This window comes from Vigna unguiculata, chromosome 11 (genome assembly GCF_037176805.1).
Source record: "Vigna unguiculata cultivar grain cowpea cultivar isolate G323 ecotype 2 chromosome 11, ASM3717680v1, whole genome shotgun sequence".
NCBI classification, from domain to species: domain Eukaryota; kingdom Viridiplantae; phylum Streptophyta; class Magnoliopsida; order Fabales; family Fabaceae; genus Vigna; species Vigna unguiculata.
The window spans coordinates 26,049,296-26,066,225 of NC_140802.1; the positions used below are offsets into that span (position 1 = coordinate 26,049,296).

A 16,930-nucleotide genomic window follows, 5' to 3' on the forward strand; every position below is an offset into this window, starting at 1 on the left:
GTTCACAAAGTTCATGAAGGCCAAAGGCAGAAATCAATTCAAGAGCAATAAGAAGGAGAATCAAGGATCCTCCTCAAACTTTAAATGTTATGGATGTGGAGAAACTAGTCATGTAAAAGTAGACTGCCCAAATTCAAAAAGGAGTGATGAAAAGAAAAGTAAAAAATATTATAAGAAAAAGGCATACATAGCGTGGGAAGATAATGCCTCAAGTTCATCTAACCCTGAAGGATCCGATGAGGAAGAAGCAAACTTTTGCTTAATGGCCAATAATGATCACTCTGACAGTGAGGTAAGCTCCTCTGACAATGAAAATGAAAATGATTATGATTCACTTTATGATGCCTTTCAAGAATTGCTTGCTAACTCTAGTAAACTAGATATTGCTCACAAAAAAATTAAAAAGTGATTTTAAAGAATTACAGAGGAATTTTGAAAAATCTCTTGAAGAAGAAAATGCCTTAAAAAATAAAATCTTAAGTTTGGAAAATAGAGAAATCGAGACAATTGAATGTGCATCTTGCAAAAGCTATATGTTTTATTTAATGATTTTAGAAAATCAACTTAAAGATGCTTTAGAAAATAAATCTTTTGAAAAACATGTTTATGAGAAAAAGAATTTAAGTAGAAACAAATATGTTCCTAAAAATAAAATTAAAAGGACTCGTAGAGTGTGGGTAGAAAAAGGAACTACTCACTCTAAAAATACTTGTATAGCTACTTGTTTTTATTGCATGAAAAAGGGGCATACATGAAATAAATGCAATATTAAACATTATGATGTTCCAAATGGGAAGTATACTTGGATGCCTATTGTTAGAGAATTAGTATATCTCTCTAACCCCAAGGACCCAATAAAGTTAATGGGGACCTAAAGAAATTATTTTTCTTATTTTGTAGTTAACTTCCAAAGCCAGAAAATCAATGTGGTATCTTGACAGTGGATGCTCAAGACACATGACAGGTGATAAAAGAAAGATCAAGAATCTCAAAAGAAAGGATCAAGGATTTGTTGCATATGGAGATAACAATAAAGGGAAAATAATTGGAATTGGAGATGTTGGGGGAGGGGATACCTTGGAGATCAAGGATGTGCTACTTGTAGAAGGACTGAAGCACAATCTCCTCAGTATTAGTCAGCTATGCGACAAAGGTCTCAAAGTTATCTTTGAAAGTGATTACTGCACTATCCACCAAAAGAATTCTCAGGAAATTGCTCTGAAAGGTATGAGACACAACAATATCTATTTAATTGATCTTGATTATGCATCATCTAGTAATATAACATGTCTTATTGCAAAAGAAGAAAATCCTTGGTTATGGCATAAAAGGGCTGCTCATATTCACATGAAACAATTGAATAAGTTGATTTCTAAGGATTTAGTAATTGGTTTACCAAAAATAAAATTTGAAAAAGATAAAATATGTGTTGCTTGTCAAAAAGGAAAACAAGTAAGATCATCCTTTCATTCAAAAAATATTTTATCTACTTCAAAGCCATTAGAGCTTTTGCATATGGATTTATTTGGTCCCTATAGGATTAAGAGTTATGGAGGAAATTATTATGCTCTTGTTATTGTGGATGACTACTCTAGGTTTACTTGGACATTCTTTCTTACTTTAAAAAGGTGAAGCCTTTAAAGCATTTAAAAAAAATTGCAAAATTAGTTCAAAATGAAAAAGATTTGAAAATTAAGATTATAAGAAGTGATCATGGTAGGGAATTTCAAAATGAGTCATTTGAAAATTTTTGTGATGAAAATGGAATTTTGCATAACTTCTCTGCACCTAGGATACCTCAACAGAATGGAGTTGTAGAAAGGAAAAATAGATCCTTAGAGGAACTAGCTAGAACAATGCTAAATGAACATAATGTTCCTAAGTATTTTTGGGCTGATGCTGTGAGTACTGCATGTTATGTTTTAAATAGAATGCTTATTAGACCTATTTTAAAAATTACTCCTTATGAATTATTTAAAGGTAAAAAGCCAAATGTTGCCCATCTTAAAATTTTTGGATGCACATGTTTTGTTTTAAATAATGGAAAAGAAAATTTAGGAAAATTTGATTCTAAAGCTGATGAGGCAATATTTCTAGGATATTCTCTCACGAGTAAAGCATATAGAGTTTTTAATCGAAGAACTTTGAATGTTGAAGAATCCATGCATGTTGTCTTTGATGAAGTTGTATACCTTGAGGAGAACCCTCTTGAGTCAAATAAGCACACTATAGGTGATGAAGAATTTATTCAGGAGGCCCTTGATGAAATGTATTTAAATGAGAATCCACCTCCTCAATCTGAAGATCATGAAAAGTGCTAGAAGTCACCAAGAGGACTATCTCTAGACAATATCATTGGTGATATTTCAAAAGGGGTAATCACTAGAAATATGAATAATTTCTGTATGAATGTTGCCTTTGTTTCATAGATTGAACCAAAGAATGTTCAAGAAGCTCTTCAAGATGATCAATGGTGCATTGCAATGCAAGAGGAGCTCAATCAATTTGAAAGAAATAAAGTATGGGAGTTGATTCCAAGAGATAAATCACTTCAAGTTATTGGCACAAGATAGGTTTTCAGAAATAAGATGGATGAGGATAGAAATATTACTAAGAATAAAGCTAGGCTTGTGGCAAAGGGATATCGACAAGAAGAAGGTATAGACTATGATGAAACATATGCCCATGTTGCAAGGTTAGAAGCTGTATGCTTACTTCTTGCTTATGCTTCTATTATGAAATTTAAATTATATCAAATGGATGTCAAAAGTGCCTTTCTAAATGGTTTTATCAAAGAAGATGTGTACGTTGAAGAATGATATCGTTGTCGTTAGGCGATCAAATTATCACTACTTAACTTTAGCAACTTCAGTATTGCCAAATTAGTAGTGAACAAACTAGTTAGGGTTAAGATAACTCTGAGTCGTCTCTCAATGAATACGGAATTGATTTCAAATATTTGACTCTTATAAAAATGCAATTAAAACTAGTAACCATGAAAATATGGGGTTTTGATAAGCAAAGAATAAATGACACGCAAATAAAATATTGTGAAAACAGTAATAGTAAATAGGTTAATTCCACTGCTCTTTCAAAATAGGATTCATCATTGGTTTTCTAAAGATTATTGTTATTGATTCCTTGTTTAAGATTTCAAATTAATCAATGTCACTTCTCAATTAATTTGTTGACGTCCTCACTTTTAACCAAAGTAACTTCTCAATTAAACATTACTAGTCCTAATCATGTCTATCCTTTTAGACCTTATATCTAGTAAAAAGTTAATTAATCAAAGTAACTTATTGATTAATTCTAATCCAAGTTTCTACCTCTAATCAAAGTAACTTCTCAATTATTAGCAAAAACTCATGCAATCATATGAAAATTTCTAAAAAATTAATCAAAGTAACTTCTTAATTAAAATTCAAAAACCCATAGACTCATATGATTGTTATGTTCTTTAGATTTAACACTATGCTAACTTGCTATAATGTGAAAATCATTGCTTTAACTAGATTAAGAACTAAAAGACATAGATAAAAAATAAATCTCAACAAGAATCAAAAGAACAAATAAATTAATTCATCTAACCTCAGAATCCAATTAAGAAATTACAATGAAATCAACTCTAAGAGATTAGCCCTCCATGGCTTGGATGGAATACATGATAATATGATAAAGGAAGGAAAAATAAAAGAAAAGGAAGAATGAGATATGTGGTGGATGATGGTATCTCCAAAACCAGAGAGTTGCTAAGTATCTCAGTATCCTTCTTCTGCTCCCTTAGGCCTCTTTATATAGGCTTCAATTGGACTTGGACTTTATCTGTCGGTTGCTAAAATATTTTATCTTTATTTAATTAATTGGCAACTTAATTTCTGTCCAATTTCCAATTCTACCCCTCTTATTTGACCATTTTTACAATATTGACTAGAATTTGACCAAAGTTTGACCAGTTTACCAGATTTGACCAATTTGACTGTGCAATTAGAGACTGACACGTGGCGTAGAGAGTCTCTCCAGAATTAGGGTTTGCTCCTCCTTCCTCCTTTGGCTGCTGCCTTAGGGTTTCATGGAGGCTTGTGGCTACCATCATGGTCTGAATGCGTTGCGGTGGTGGCGGCGGCTCCGACGAGTGGTGGTGGCGCTGCTGTTGCTGCAATGGAGGAGATGGACGCGTAAATGGTGCAGACGAACATGGAGACTTCTACATGGTGTAAACAGATCTGTGATGCTGCGAAGATTGGAGTTCGTTGGGGAGAAGCTCGCGGTGGTGCTGCAGACCTGTGGTGCGGACAGCGCGAGAAGATGGATCTGTGGTGAGTGGTTTCCATACAGAGATGGTTAAGGTTCGAACTACTGCCATGACTAGTTCATAAGGTTGCAGGAATGGCATGAAGCTGCTGCCATGGTGGTGCTGCTGCGCGAATCTGGTTTTGGACTCATTTTGTAACTTTGAATATTTCAAATCCACACTATTAATGACCAAAAATAAATTCCAACTGCATTAACAAACGTTAGAATATCCAATAATATTTTATGCAACTAAAATCAATTTTTACGCCACTTTTACCAAACTTACTAAATAAATCCAATAATCACAAATCTTAATTAAATCAATCTTGAAGCACAGAAAATTCAATTAAATCCCCAAATTTAAACATTAAATGAGGGCAAAAATTTGAACTCATCAAACAACCTCCTGGTTTTGAGGATTATAAATTTCCAAATCACATTTATAAATTGAAAAAGGCACTTTATGGTTTAATGCAAGCACCTAGATCTTGGTATGAATGCTTAAGCACATTTTTGCTCGAAAATGATTTTGAAAGAGGTAAAATAGACACAACTCTGTTTATTAAAAGGGTAGGTGAACACATTTTATTGGTTCAAGTTTATGTTGATGATATAATTTTTGGATCAACTAATAAATCTCTATGTGAACGTTTTGCAAGCATAATGGAGTGTGAGTTTGAAATGTGAATGATGGGAGAATTAACCTTCTTCCTTGATTTGCAAATTAAGCAAATGGAAGAAGGTACATTCATATCTCAATCTAAATATTGTAAGGAAGTACTTAAAAAATTTGAAATGGATAATGCTAAAGCAGTAAGTACTCCTATGGCAACTTCCTGCTATTTGGATAAAGACGAATCAGGTATTGAGGTAAATCAAACTATGTTTAGAGGTATGATAGGGTCTCTTTTATATCTTACTGCAAGTAGACCTAATATTATGCAATTTGTATGTGTTTGTGCTAGATATCAAGCCATTCCTAAGGAATCACATCTTATAGCAGTAAAAAGAATTTTAAAATATCTTAAAGGAACTATATCTTTTGGACTTTGGTATCCTTCTAGGGCCTCACTTAGTTTAATAGGGTACTTTGATGCTGATTATGGTGGTTGTAAAATAGATAGAAAAAGTACCATTGGTACTTGTCACCTCTTAGGAAGCTCATTAGTTTCTTGGCATTCCAAGAAACAAGCTTGTGTGGCTTTGTCAACTACAAAGGCTGAATACATAGCTGCTGGAAATTATTGTGCTCAAATTCTGTGGATGAAACAACAGTTAGAAGATTATAATATTTTTCTAAATCATATACCTTTGAAATGTGAAAATACCAGTGCTATTAATTTAACCAAAAATCCGATCATGCACTCTAGGACAAAACACATTGAAATTAGACATCATTTTTTAAGGGATCACATAAGTAATGGCAATTGTGAGATAGAATATGTAGATACCAATCACCAATTAGCTGATATTTTTACCAAACCTTTAGCCAAAGATAGATTTTATGAACTTAGAAGAGATCTGGGAATTTTAGAAGTGTCTTAAAAATGCACCAAATTGAACAAAAATGCACAAATTCGCACTTTATAAAATTTTTTTCGACAACCAGCGTTAATAACCGATTACCACTTATGGTAATCGATTACCAGGTCCTCTTTCTGTTTTTGGGTTCTCAGGTTATGAGCAAATAATCGATTATCACTTACGGTAATCGATTACCAAACTTGTCTAAACATTTATTTTCCAAACTATGAGAAAATAATCGATGACCCCTTTTTATCTTCTGATCAAAATAGGGGAAGAAAATGTTTAAAGGGTTGTCTCACTATTTCTTTCCCATAAGTTGTTTAATTGCAGGAAGTTCAGAAACTTTAAACATATATTTGATCATCATCAAAAAGGGGGAGATTGTTGACAAAGATTGATTAAAAGATTTTGATGATGATAAAGATGCTGAAGAAAACACTTGAAGATATTGAAGACAATATAGTTTATGTTTAAAGATTCTTATTGTAATAGACTTAAACTTTTTCTAGTTAGGTGCTTTTTCTAGTTAGGTGCAAAATTATTAGAACAACAGCCAGCTCGCAACTCCTCTAAGAGAAACTCATTTTTTTCGCAAAAATCAGTATGGTAATCGATTACCAACTCAAAAAATTCTATTTTTCAAAACCCACTTAAGATAATCAATTACCAGGAATGGTAATCGATTATCCACGAATGGTAATCGATTATCACTAGCAGTTATAACTTGGCTCTTGAAAAACGACTTGAAATAATCGATTACCATTTCTGGTAATCGATTACCACTGGCAGTTATAAAAATATTTGTTCAAATTTGTACATAAGGTAATCGATTACCATTTTGGGTAATCGATTATCCTTGGCAGTTTCAGCTAAACTCTTCATTCCTAACTCAGCTTGCGAAAACCTCTTTAAATAGAACTCAGTTTCCAAACATCAAACCACCTTTTTAAGATTCAGAGTTCTTGTGCTGTGACTGCAAAGTGTTGCTCTGTGATATTCTTAAAAAATAGCTTTGAAAAGCCTAGTGTGAGTGAGTGGTAACTTTTTCTAAGTGAGTTCTTAGAAGATTGAGTGTTGCGCTGTTGCTAGGAAAGTTGATCATCCTCTCTGTGATTCAGGGGGAGCTTTTTGTTCATCTCCTGTGGTTGTTCAAGAGAGGTGTTTTCTAATCCTTACTCTTTTATAATCTATTGTAATATGATTATTATAGTGATTGAGTTAATCTCTTTGTTTAAGAGATTAACAACTGGACGTAGGATCTTTTGATCTGAACCAGTATAAATATCATTGTACATCTTTATCCTTTAAACTCTTTATTTATCTGCACTGGCATTTAAAGTAACTATGATTTTAAGTTAATCATTTAAATTTTGAGAAAATTTTTTAAAACCTGTTAAGACTTATAAAAATCCAATTCACCCCCCTCTTGATTTTTGACCATAGATTAAATATTCTGTTGTGCGATACCAACAGAGTGTTTTGACTTGCTTGAAGACTTTTGGTCAAACTAAGTGTTATGTGAGATTTTTCGTACCTAAAGACCTAGTGATGATTCTTTCGACTGTGTAAAGCAGTGGAAAGAGGTTCTCTTCGCCTATGTGAAGCGTGGTAGAGGATTGGTCTGAGTATTGTACTCTCTCGCCTGTGCGGGAACAATGTGGAGAGGAAAGATGTTTCGCTTTGTTTCGGTTGGTTGCGAGTATAGTGTCCGGTGTGCGATGCATCGATGTTTTTACTCATAAGTCCTTAAGGAATGAGGGAGACATTCTGATTGCGATAGTAGGACACATTAAACCGTTTGATTCTAGGAAACTAGATGTTTTGGTTCGTTAAAAGGTGGCGGAAAACCAAATCTTGATTGTGATTAGAAGGCTTGAGTGTTTTACTTGGATGTGATACTGAGTATTATTTGCAATTTTATTTTGCTAAATTTCTTTTATATATTATTGTTTGTAGTTAACTTACCCCTATTTGTTTGTTTGTGTGTTTTTTGTGTGTGCGATGATCATATAACATATGTGTTATACAAGAGCAGATGATATCGTAGATGCTTTTGCCATGGAGTAGAATAACGAGAGGCTGGGGTCAACTTGAGATTTTATATTCTTTTATTAAGTTGTTTTACCATAAAGGTTCAAGACGATGTAAATTCTTTTGTTTGCGTTTGTTATTTGTAAATTTGTAGATGATGAGTTCATATTTATGCCCTCATTTAATGTTTAATTTTGAGTATTTAATTGAATTTTTATGCTTAAAAGAATGTCTTAATTGAGAATTTTGATAATTAGGTTTATTAAACTTGTGCGATAAAAATGTCTTAAATACTGATTTTAGTTGCATAAAATATTCTTGGATATTCTAACATTTGTTAATGAAGTTGAAGTTAAATTTGGTTCATTAAAGGTGTGAAATTGAATTGTTTAGAGTTACAAAATCAAGCAAAAATCACGTCATGTCATCAATCGACCACTTTCAAATTTGACCAATCATATGTTGCCACGTGTGAACCTCTCAATGGACAGTCAAAGATGGTCAAAGTCTAGTCAAAGTTAGTCAATGTTGGTCAAATAGAAAAGGGGTTAAGATGCAATTATTTATATATTTGGATTTCCCTACAAATTTGGACTGCAAGAGCACATGGGCTGAATTGGAATTTTGGGCAAGATTTAGTTGTTGCTAATTATTTACATATTTTTAGATAATTAATAAGATAATATCAACTGAGAATATCTTCTAGATATTTTAAAACTGATAAATTTGTTAACTTGAAGATATTGCACCAACAAATAAAATGACAATATCTTTCCAAATATTTTTAAATATTCATAATCACTATAAAGATAAATAATATTTATCTTTATCTTTATTTTAAAAGATAATTGAGAGATTTTAGCAACAGAAATGCTCAGTCCAAGTCCTATATAAAGAGACCAAGAGTGAAGCAGAAAAGATAAGCTCGACACTTCGGAGTTTAGGAACCCTTACGGGGACTAATTTCGTTCTCTCTCTCTCCACATTCTCTTCTTCTATTTTTATTTTATTTTGTATTTTCGGTATGGGTTCTGAGGTTAAAATGAATATTTGTTTGTTCTTTTGATTCTTGTTGTGATTTATTTTCATCTATGTCTTTTGCCTTTTAATCAAGTAAAAGTAATGATTTTTACATTGTAGCTAATTAGTGAGATGTTTTAATCTACATGCATCTTGATCACATGAGATCAAGGATTTTAATTTTAATTGAGAATGTACTTTGATTAAACTTAGAAACTTTCATGTGATTAGAGGTGTCAATTTGGCCCCTAGCCCACTCTTCATAAAGCCCCAGCCCCCAAAGCCCCCTCTCTAGTGGGTTAGGTCTAGGGCTAAGGTGTGTTAGGCCCCCCAAATAATAGTACATTAAGCCAAAGTCAAAGATCAAATCAAGCGAGCCGGACGGGTCTGAAGACCCAAACAGGCCCGACGAGCCAAACATGTTCAATCACCTGGACAAGTCCAAAGCCCCAAACGGGCTCAACGACCCGGATGGGCCCTAAGGCCTGAAAACCCAAATCAGCCTAACAAACTGGACGAGTTTGAAGACCTAGACATGTCTGACGACCCAGACAAGTCCGACTACCCACATGGGCCCAAAAACCTAGATGAACCGAAAGACCTGGAGGAGCCCGACGACCAGAATGGTCCCTAAGACCTAGAGAAGCCCACTACCTGAACGGGCGTGACGACCCAAACGGGCCCGACGACCCAGACGGGCCCGACGACCTAGATGGGCCCGATGACCCAGATAGGCCCCTTTGGGTAGTCGTCGGGCTCGTTTGGGTCGTCAGGCCCATCTGAGTTGTCAGGCCCAGACGTGTTGTTAGGCCCGTACGTGTTGTCAGGCCCGTTTGGGTCGTCAGGCTCGTCCGTATCATCGGGCATGTCTAGGTCGTCGAGCCTGTTGTAGTCATCTAGCCTGTCAAGGTCATCGGGCCCGTCTAGGTCATCAGGCTCATCCTGGTTTTCAGGTCCATTTAGGTTGTTGGGCCCGTTCGGGTCGTCTGGTCCGTCCGGGTTGTTTGGCCAGTTCAGGCTGTCGGGACCGTTTGGGTCGTCGGGCTCGTCCGGGTCGTCTGATGTACTCCAGGAATCTTTAATCTACTCCAGGAAGTAGATCCTGAATAGCTGGTAACAGTCCCTGATGTTTGAATGACAGAAAATAAATGTTAGTAGGCAATTAAGTTATAAAATTGGATCTAAAAGCTTAATGAAGATATTAGTGTACCTTTTGTTGGTTTGAAATCCAAGTACATCCTGTACACAATTGTGTCCCACCTATGTCCTCAATAAGGAGCTCCAAAAACCAGGTCCATGAATCCTTATTTTCCACCTCCACCACAGCATAAGCAATAAGTAACATTTGATCGTTCCCATCTCTTCCAACAGTAGTTAATAACTCTCCTCCATACTTCCCTTTCAAAAAGCATTCATCTAGTCCAATTATGGGTCTGCAAGATATAAAACTGTCTTTGCAAGCTTTGAAACATGAATAAAACCTTTGGAACATAGGTTGACCTTCATTCTCATTCACTTTTAATTTCACTGTTGATCCAGGATTAGTTCTGAGAAGTTCATGTGCATAATCATAAAGCCTCTTGTATTGTTCTGCAAATGACCCCTCAACATTGTCTTCGGCCATTGCCTTTGCCCTATAGGCCATACACCTAGAAATACCTATGTTATATTTCCTGCTAACCTTTTCTCTAATTTCCACACCCTTGGTTTTTGGATTGGATCTAACAGTCTTCTCCAATCTCTTACTTAGCCATTTAGAATTAATTAAACGAATATTGAACTCTCTGCTGCAGGTGTGCTGGTCAATCATTATCCTCAATTGCTACGTCTTCATTGAAGTCATATATCCACAGTATGCATACCACAAACATTTTCCATCTGCACCCAAACATTTAACTCTAACTCTTCTTTTATCACTTTTACAAATTTTCAGACTTCTTACATTTTCCAAAGCATAGGTCCTAATGGCTTCCACAAATTCTGACTTCTCAGCGAAATATGTACCAACCTCCCACTTATATTCACTCATGGATTTGGGCATTGAAAATGTATCAAATTTACCATAACCTTACTCACTATCATCTGTGTCATCAAGATCACCTTCACCAATAGGTGCATCAATGTCCAATTCCTCTAAATGCCACTCATTATCTGATAACCCTCTATCTGCCATTACAGGGGGATGTGACTCTCCTCACTTGTTGAATCAGAACCCATGTTATTGGTGGATGGACCACCCAATTCCTCTCCAATGCTTCCCACCTCAACAGGTACACTACCCTACCATTTATGAGGTTCGTGCTCTATATCCGCATCAACGGAGACATCTACTAATCCTTCATCATGAATACCATGAAAACTCCCTTGAGTACTTCCATGACGGCCAGAATCACTCCAACTGTCCACAAGAGCAACTCTATCACTTGTACCAACATTGTCTAAACCAACAGTATGTTCCCCATGAGGTTCAGCTTGTAAAGGTTCAGGTTCTAAACCTTGAGCTTTTAAAGGTTTAGCTTCTAAAGGTTCAGGTTTAACAACTTCACCTTCAATAGTGTCACTTTCAACACCTTCACCTCTTTCAAGTTCACCTCCAACAAGTTCATCTTCAACAGGTACAGTCTGAACACCTTCAGGTTCAGCTTCAACATGTGCAGGACCACCCTCTCCCACCTTATCTAACTCACACTCACCCTCTCCAACAGGTTCCGATTGACCTGCATCTCCCACCTTATCCACAACATCCTGTTTTTCACCACCCAACTCACCAACTTCGCCCACCTCACCACCATCTGCTGTTTCAACATTATACTCCAACATTTCTATTATTTGTGGTTCATCACACATCCTATGCACAACAAAAAGATGAACCTCACCAAGTATCCTAGCAATGGTTACCATGTGCATGGCCCCACAATCATCACTTAAGAGCTCTAACCTATCCTCCAAAACCGAACCACCTCCCACACAATACCACAAATCATTCCCCCCAACATATCTGATCTCTTTCAAGATACTTAAGACCTCAAAATAACTCTAACAATCTGGGTCACAAGAAAGCTGATAAAGGATTGATCCCTACAAAGGATGATGGCCCATGGCACATGCTTAGAAGAAAGGGAGTTCCTTGATCCCTTCCTTTGCTTTTATTTTCTTTAGTTTAAAATTCCTTTAAGTTGGCTTGGTTGACTATTTTTGAGTTGACTTGTTGACCTTGACTTTGGGTTAACTTGTTGACTCAAAAGATTAGCTTAACCTTAAACCAACATGCTAATAAATTCCTTAATTTGCTTTTGTAGGAATAAGAAAGGAGGAGGACTACATAGGAGACACTTGGCGTCCTAAGGAAGAGAGAGAAGGAATAAGACTTTCTAGAAGCAACTAGAAAGGGGAGGCCCACATGCCTTGGACACCAAGTCTTCTAGAATGTTCTAGAACCTTCCTTTGGGAGCCTTGGCCATGAAGACTTGCCACCTAGATGGCTTGGACGAAAATTCACCCATGTGCACCCTAGGATGACCTACTTTCTAGAACATGCTAGGTTTCTTTTGTAATCCTTTAACTTATTTGTTTTGCTAAGGGGCCCCTAGACTTGTCTATTTAAGGGGACCTCTAACACTTGTACAAGGGTTGAACATTTTGGAGAATTTATACACTTTGTGTTTCAACCTTTTGTGAGAGTATTCCTCCTTAGGGAGTGGAGTTCTTTCAAGCCTTATCTTGCCTTGGCAAGTGGCGGCATACACCACTCATCTTCAAGGTTGCCATGGCTTCTTCTAGCCTAGCGTTGTAGTGGCGTGAATCCTCCATTCCTCCCCTTTCCCTTGCTTTTCATTTTATGTTTCTTTACTCTTCTTGGTTTATATTGTTTCTATTATATGTTTTTCCTTTTGGTTTCTTACTCTCTATCAATCCATCCTCCTCCTCTCTAGAACCTTGGAAAGGAACCTTCACATCTAGATAGCTTGCTATCTTAATGTCCAGTGGGGATTTCCTTGGTTTTCTTAATCAATCATCACCATATTCATTAATCTTCTAAAAGGAACAAGATAATCCTTCATCATTTGGTATCTAGAGCTTTGGTTGTCCTTGAATATGGTGTTTTCATGTTCTAACCTTGTCTTGTGTAGCTATCTTTGAATGGTCCACATAAAAACAATGCTGGCAGAAACTGTTCACAATTTTAAAAGATTAAACTGCACCTGTTGTCCAAAAATTACGTTCTTGATGTCAAAAGAAAGCTCTGTTAGTCTAGTTTTTAACAAAAAAAGAACCAATGCATTTGGAGTTCTGTGGAGAGAGTTATGATTAAAATATTAAGCAAAGGTCAGAGCTGCCGAGATCACCGCGAATCAACGTTTTTCAGGTTATGTTAGGCAGTTTTGGCTACTGTTTTTGTTACTCTTCTTACTCCTAAATGTTGTTGGATAACATGTCTTTGTGTGCTTAATCATTGACCTTCATTTCCAAAAGTTTAAATGCATGATAGCTACATGTTTGAGTCTTTAAATGTGCCTAACTTTTGCTTGAGGCATATGTCATATGTTAGCTTGAAGTTTTCTCGTTCTTGTTATTCTAAGTATTTAAATATTGCATTCACCTTATGTCTTGTTTGATGTATGCTCCTTGAACTTGATTTTTGGCCTAAAAATTTGGGAACTAAATGTCCAAGCCACCCAAAACACCTTTCTCATCATTTTGTGAAACTAGTTTTTCAAAGAAGAAAAATTTTGGTACACTTTTACAATCTTACCGAGAGAAATATGGCTCTTTGATGAACCAAAATTGTGTGTCCACTAAGTGTTATGGTACTAGTTTTCATATTTGGGTGTTGGGTGATATTGGCTAATTAGTTTCATGCTTAAAACTTGGTTATGATCTTTCTTGGTGTATGCACGATTTGAGACTTGGTGATGCATAGTTCAAGTATTTTTCCAAGAGTCTTTTCATGTGCTTTTCTTGCTTGTTTTGATTTAAAGTTTTGTCACCTTGATATCCTTTCCTTAGAGTTTAGCTTTCTTGGCTTTAAGTACTTTTATTGCTTGTCTTTAGGTTCTTTGTTTTGTCTTAGTAGTTTTCTTCCTTTGCTTTCTTTTGAGTGTAGTGGCCAATCCACTTGAACTTGTCTTGAAAAGGTTTCCAAAAACTTTGAAAGCATTTCACTCCTTGGAGGAGCTTTGAGTGTAGCCTTGCCTTGTTACTTTGGGAGTGTGATCTAAACACTTGGGTTGCATTTTGGGTTGGATTTGGTCTCGATTTTCGTGTTGTCTAACCCCTAATCCATTTATTTTGTCTCGGATTTGAGTATTTTTGTTGTAGGAATCATGGCAAGTTCATCAAATGCACCTACACCAAACAAAAATAATACATTGATGAGATTGCTTCGGGATTTGGAGTTGTCTAGGAAGGAGGCCTTTGAACAATTGAGAAAGGACAAGGAGCAAAGTGACCTAAGAATCCAAGAGCACATTCAAAGGCTTGAAGCTAAGGAGCAAGAAAGAGAGGCTAGGAAAAGATGGCATTCTAGGCGCAAACCATCACAAGAGAAGCAAACTCCAAAGATTCCTAAGTTCAAAGGAGAAAATGACCCAAACATCTACATTGAGTGGGAACAAAAAGTGGACCAAATTTTTACCATTCATGTAGTTAGTCATCAAAAGCAAGTAGATTTGGTAGTCTTAGAGTTTGAGGATTATGCCATGACTTGGTGGCATCAATTATGTATGGACAATATTAACCAAGAGTCACTCGCGACTTCTTGGAGGGACCTTAAAAATTTGATGCGCGCTAGATTTGTTCCTTCCTACTATAGGAGGGAGACTCTTTTGAAGCTCCAAAGGCTTCAACAAGGGTCCATGTGTGTGGATGAATATTACAAGTTAATGGAGTCCATGCTTCTAAAAGTAAGACTCCAATTTGAAAGTGAAGAGGAAAAGGTAACTAGATTTGTGAGTGGGTTAAGGAGGGACATACAAGATTTAGTAGAGTTATATGAGTGCTCCTCTCTTGACAAAGTTTTACATTTGGCCACCAAAGTTGAAACTCAATTGCAAAAGAAAAAAAAGGCCAAGAGGAGTGGTTCATACAATGACTACTATTCTAGTACTTGGAAAGATAAAGAAAGAAAACATGATAAATTACCACTCAAGATTTCCCAAGACCCACCTCCTAGGACTAATTCATCTAGGCCTTCTAATGAAACTCCTCATTCTTCTCAAGGTATAAGGATAAGTTCTATAAAATGTTTTAAGTGTTTGGGATATGGGCACATAGCTTCAAATTGTCCTACCAAAAGAACCATGGCCTTAAACCTTAAAAGAGAAATAAAGAGTGAACATTCTTCTCCCCCTTCCCCCAAAAGTACTTCTTCCCACACTTCTTCTTCAAGTGAAAGGATTAAACCCCTTGAAGGTGGATTGTTAATGATAAGGCACCAACTAAGACAAGTTTCTAAGGAACTTGACCCTTCTCAAAGACAAAACATTTTTCATTCAAGGTGCCATATCAATGACAAACTATGTCCCCTCCTTATAGATAATGGAAGTGGTATAAATGTGGCTAGCACAAGGGTTGTGGACAAGCTTGGCTTGAAAACTATCCCTCATGCCAAGCCCTACAAGCTATCATGGCTTAAGGAAGAAGACATTAAAGTAACTCAGCAAGTCCTCATTAACTTTTCAATTGGAAATTTTAAAGATGAGGTGTTTTGTGATGTTATGTGATGTTGTGCCTATGGAAGCAACTCATATTTTGCTAGGTAGGCCATGGCAATTTGATAGAAAAGTCTTTTATGATGGCCATGCTAACACCTATGCTTTCTCCTTCCAAGGCAAGAAGTTCACACTCCTACCTCTCTCACCCAATCAAGCAAATGAGGACAAAAATAAAATAAAAGATGAAAAAGAAAAAGAAAAGGGGCAAGCTTTCACCAAGGAGTTACTTGCCTACAAAAAGAGTTTTTCAAAGCAAAAGGTGCAACACCACTCTTCATTCTCTTCCCAAACAAAGAGAGATGAACAAAAACACAAGCAAGAAAAGGAGAGTGGCATTAAAAAGAAAGAGGGCATCTCCAAGACTAGGGATCAAATCCTTAAAGATGAAGAAAGTTCTCATCAACTCAAGTCAAGCTCCATCAACAAAGACTTCAAGAATTTGAGGTCAAATTCTCTCCAACAAGGGGAGAATGATAAAGGATTGATCCCTACAAAGGATGATGGCCCATGGCACATGCTTAGAAGAAAGGGAGTTCCTTGATCCCTTCCTTTGCTTTTATTTTCTTTAGTTTAAAATTCCTTTAAGTTGGCTTGGTTGACTATTTTTGAGTTGACTTGTTGACCTTGACTTTGGGTTAACTTGTTGACTCAAAAGATTAGCTTAACCTTAAACCAACTTGCTAATAAATTCCTTAATTTGCTTTTGTAGGAATAAGAAAGGAGGAGGACCACATAGGAGACACTTGGCGTCCTAAGGAAGAGAGAGAAGGAATAAGACTTTCTAGAAGCATCTAGAAAGGGGAGGCCCACATGCCTTGGACACCAAGTCTTCTAGAATGTTCTAGAACCTTCCTTTGGGAGCCTTGGCCATCATGAAGACTTGCCACCTAGATGGCTTGGACGAAAATTCACCCATGTGCACCCTAGGATGACCTACTTTCTAAAACATGCTAGGTTTCTTTTGTAATCCTTTAACTTATTTGTTTTGCTAAGGGGCCCCTAGACTTGTCTATTTAAGGGGACCTCTAACATTTGTACAAGGGTTGATCATTTTGTTATAAACTTTGTGCATTCAACCACCAATTTTCGTGAGCTCTCCTTCCTAGAAGTGAACTCACCTTTGCCTTATCTTGCTTGCAAGTGGCGGCACCATCACTCATCTCTAGGGCTTGGTTGGCTTAGATCCCCCCTATGAGTGGCGTGCTTCTTCCATTCTTCATCTTCTATGCTTTCCATTTTTATTGTTTATTCTTTCATTTTGCTCTTTAGTGTTGTTATTGTTGTGTGTGTTTAAGCTTGAATCCAACTCTCTTCTTCCTTTCATGAGCTTGAGAAATGAACCT

General features: G+C 36.3%; 1 protein-coding gene across 1 annotated transcript; it reads right to left on the reverse strand.

Annotated features, from left to right (window-relative positions):
- Positions 1 to 9,582: 9,582 nt before the first annotated feature.
- On the reverse strand, positions 9,583 to 10,519 carry LOC146881655 (uncharacterized). Its single transcript, XM_085669283.1, has 3 exons — positions 10,089 to 10,519; positions 9,962 to 10,000; positions 9,583 to 9,775 (listed from the first exon to the last, which is right to left on the reverse strand). Exons 1-3 carry the CDS (start codon positions 10,517 to 10,519, stop codon positions 9,583 to 9,585), a joined length of 663 nt encoding a protein of 220 aa, XP_085525409.1.
- Positions 10,520 to 16,930: the final 6,411 nt, after the last annotated feature.

What these genes read in the sequence shown, in the direction of transcription:
- LOC146881655 (XM_085669283.1), bottom strand. Translation starts at nt 10,519, where the DNA reads ATGGCCTATAGGGCAAAGGCAATGGCCGAAGACAATGTTGAGGGGTCA. An exon ending in ACTTGGATTTCAAACCAACA is followed by an intron (nt 10,001 to 10,088) that starts AAAGGTACACTA and finishes TCATTCAAACAT; the next exon opens with CAGGGACTGTTACCAGCTAT. An exon ending in TTCAGGATCTACTTCCTGGA is followed by an intron (nt 9,776 to 9,961) that starts GTAGATTAAAGA and finishes TGACCTTGACAG; the next exon opens with GCTAGATGACTACAACAGGC.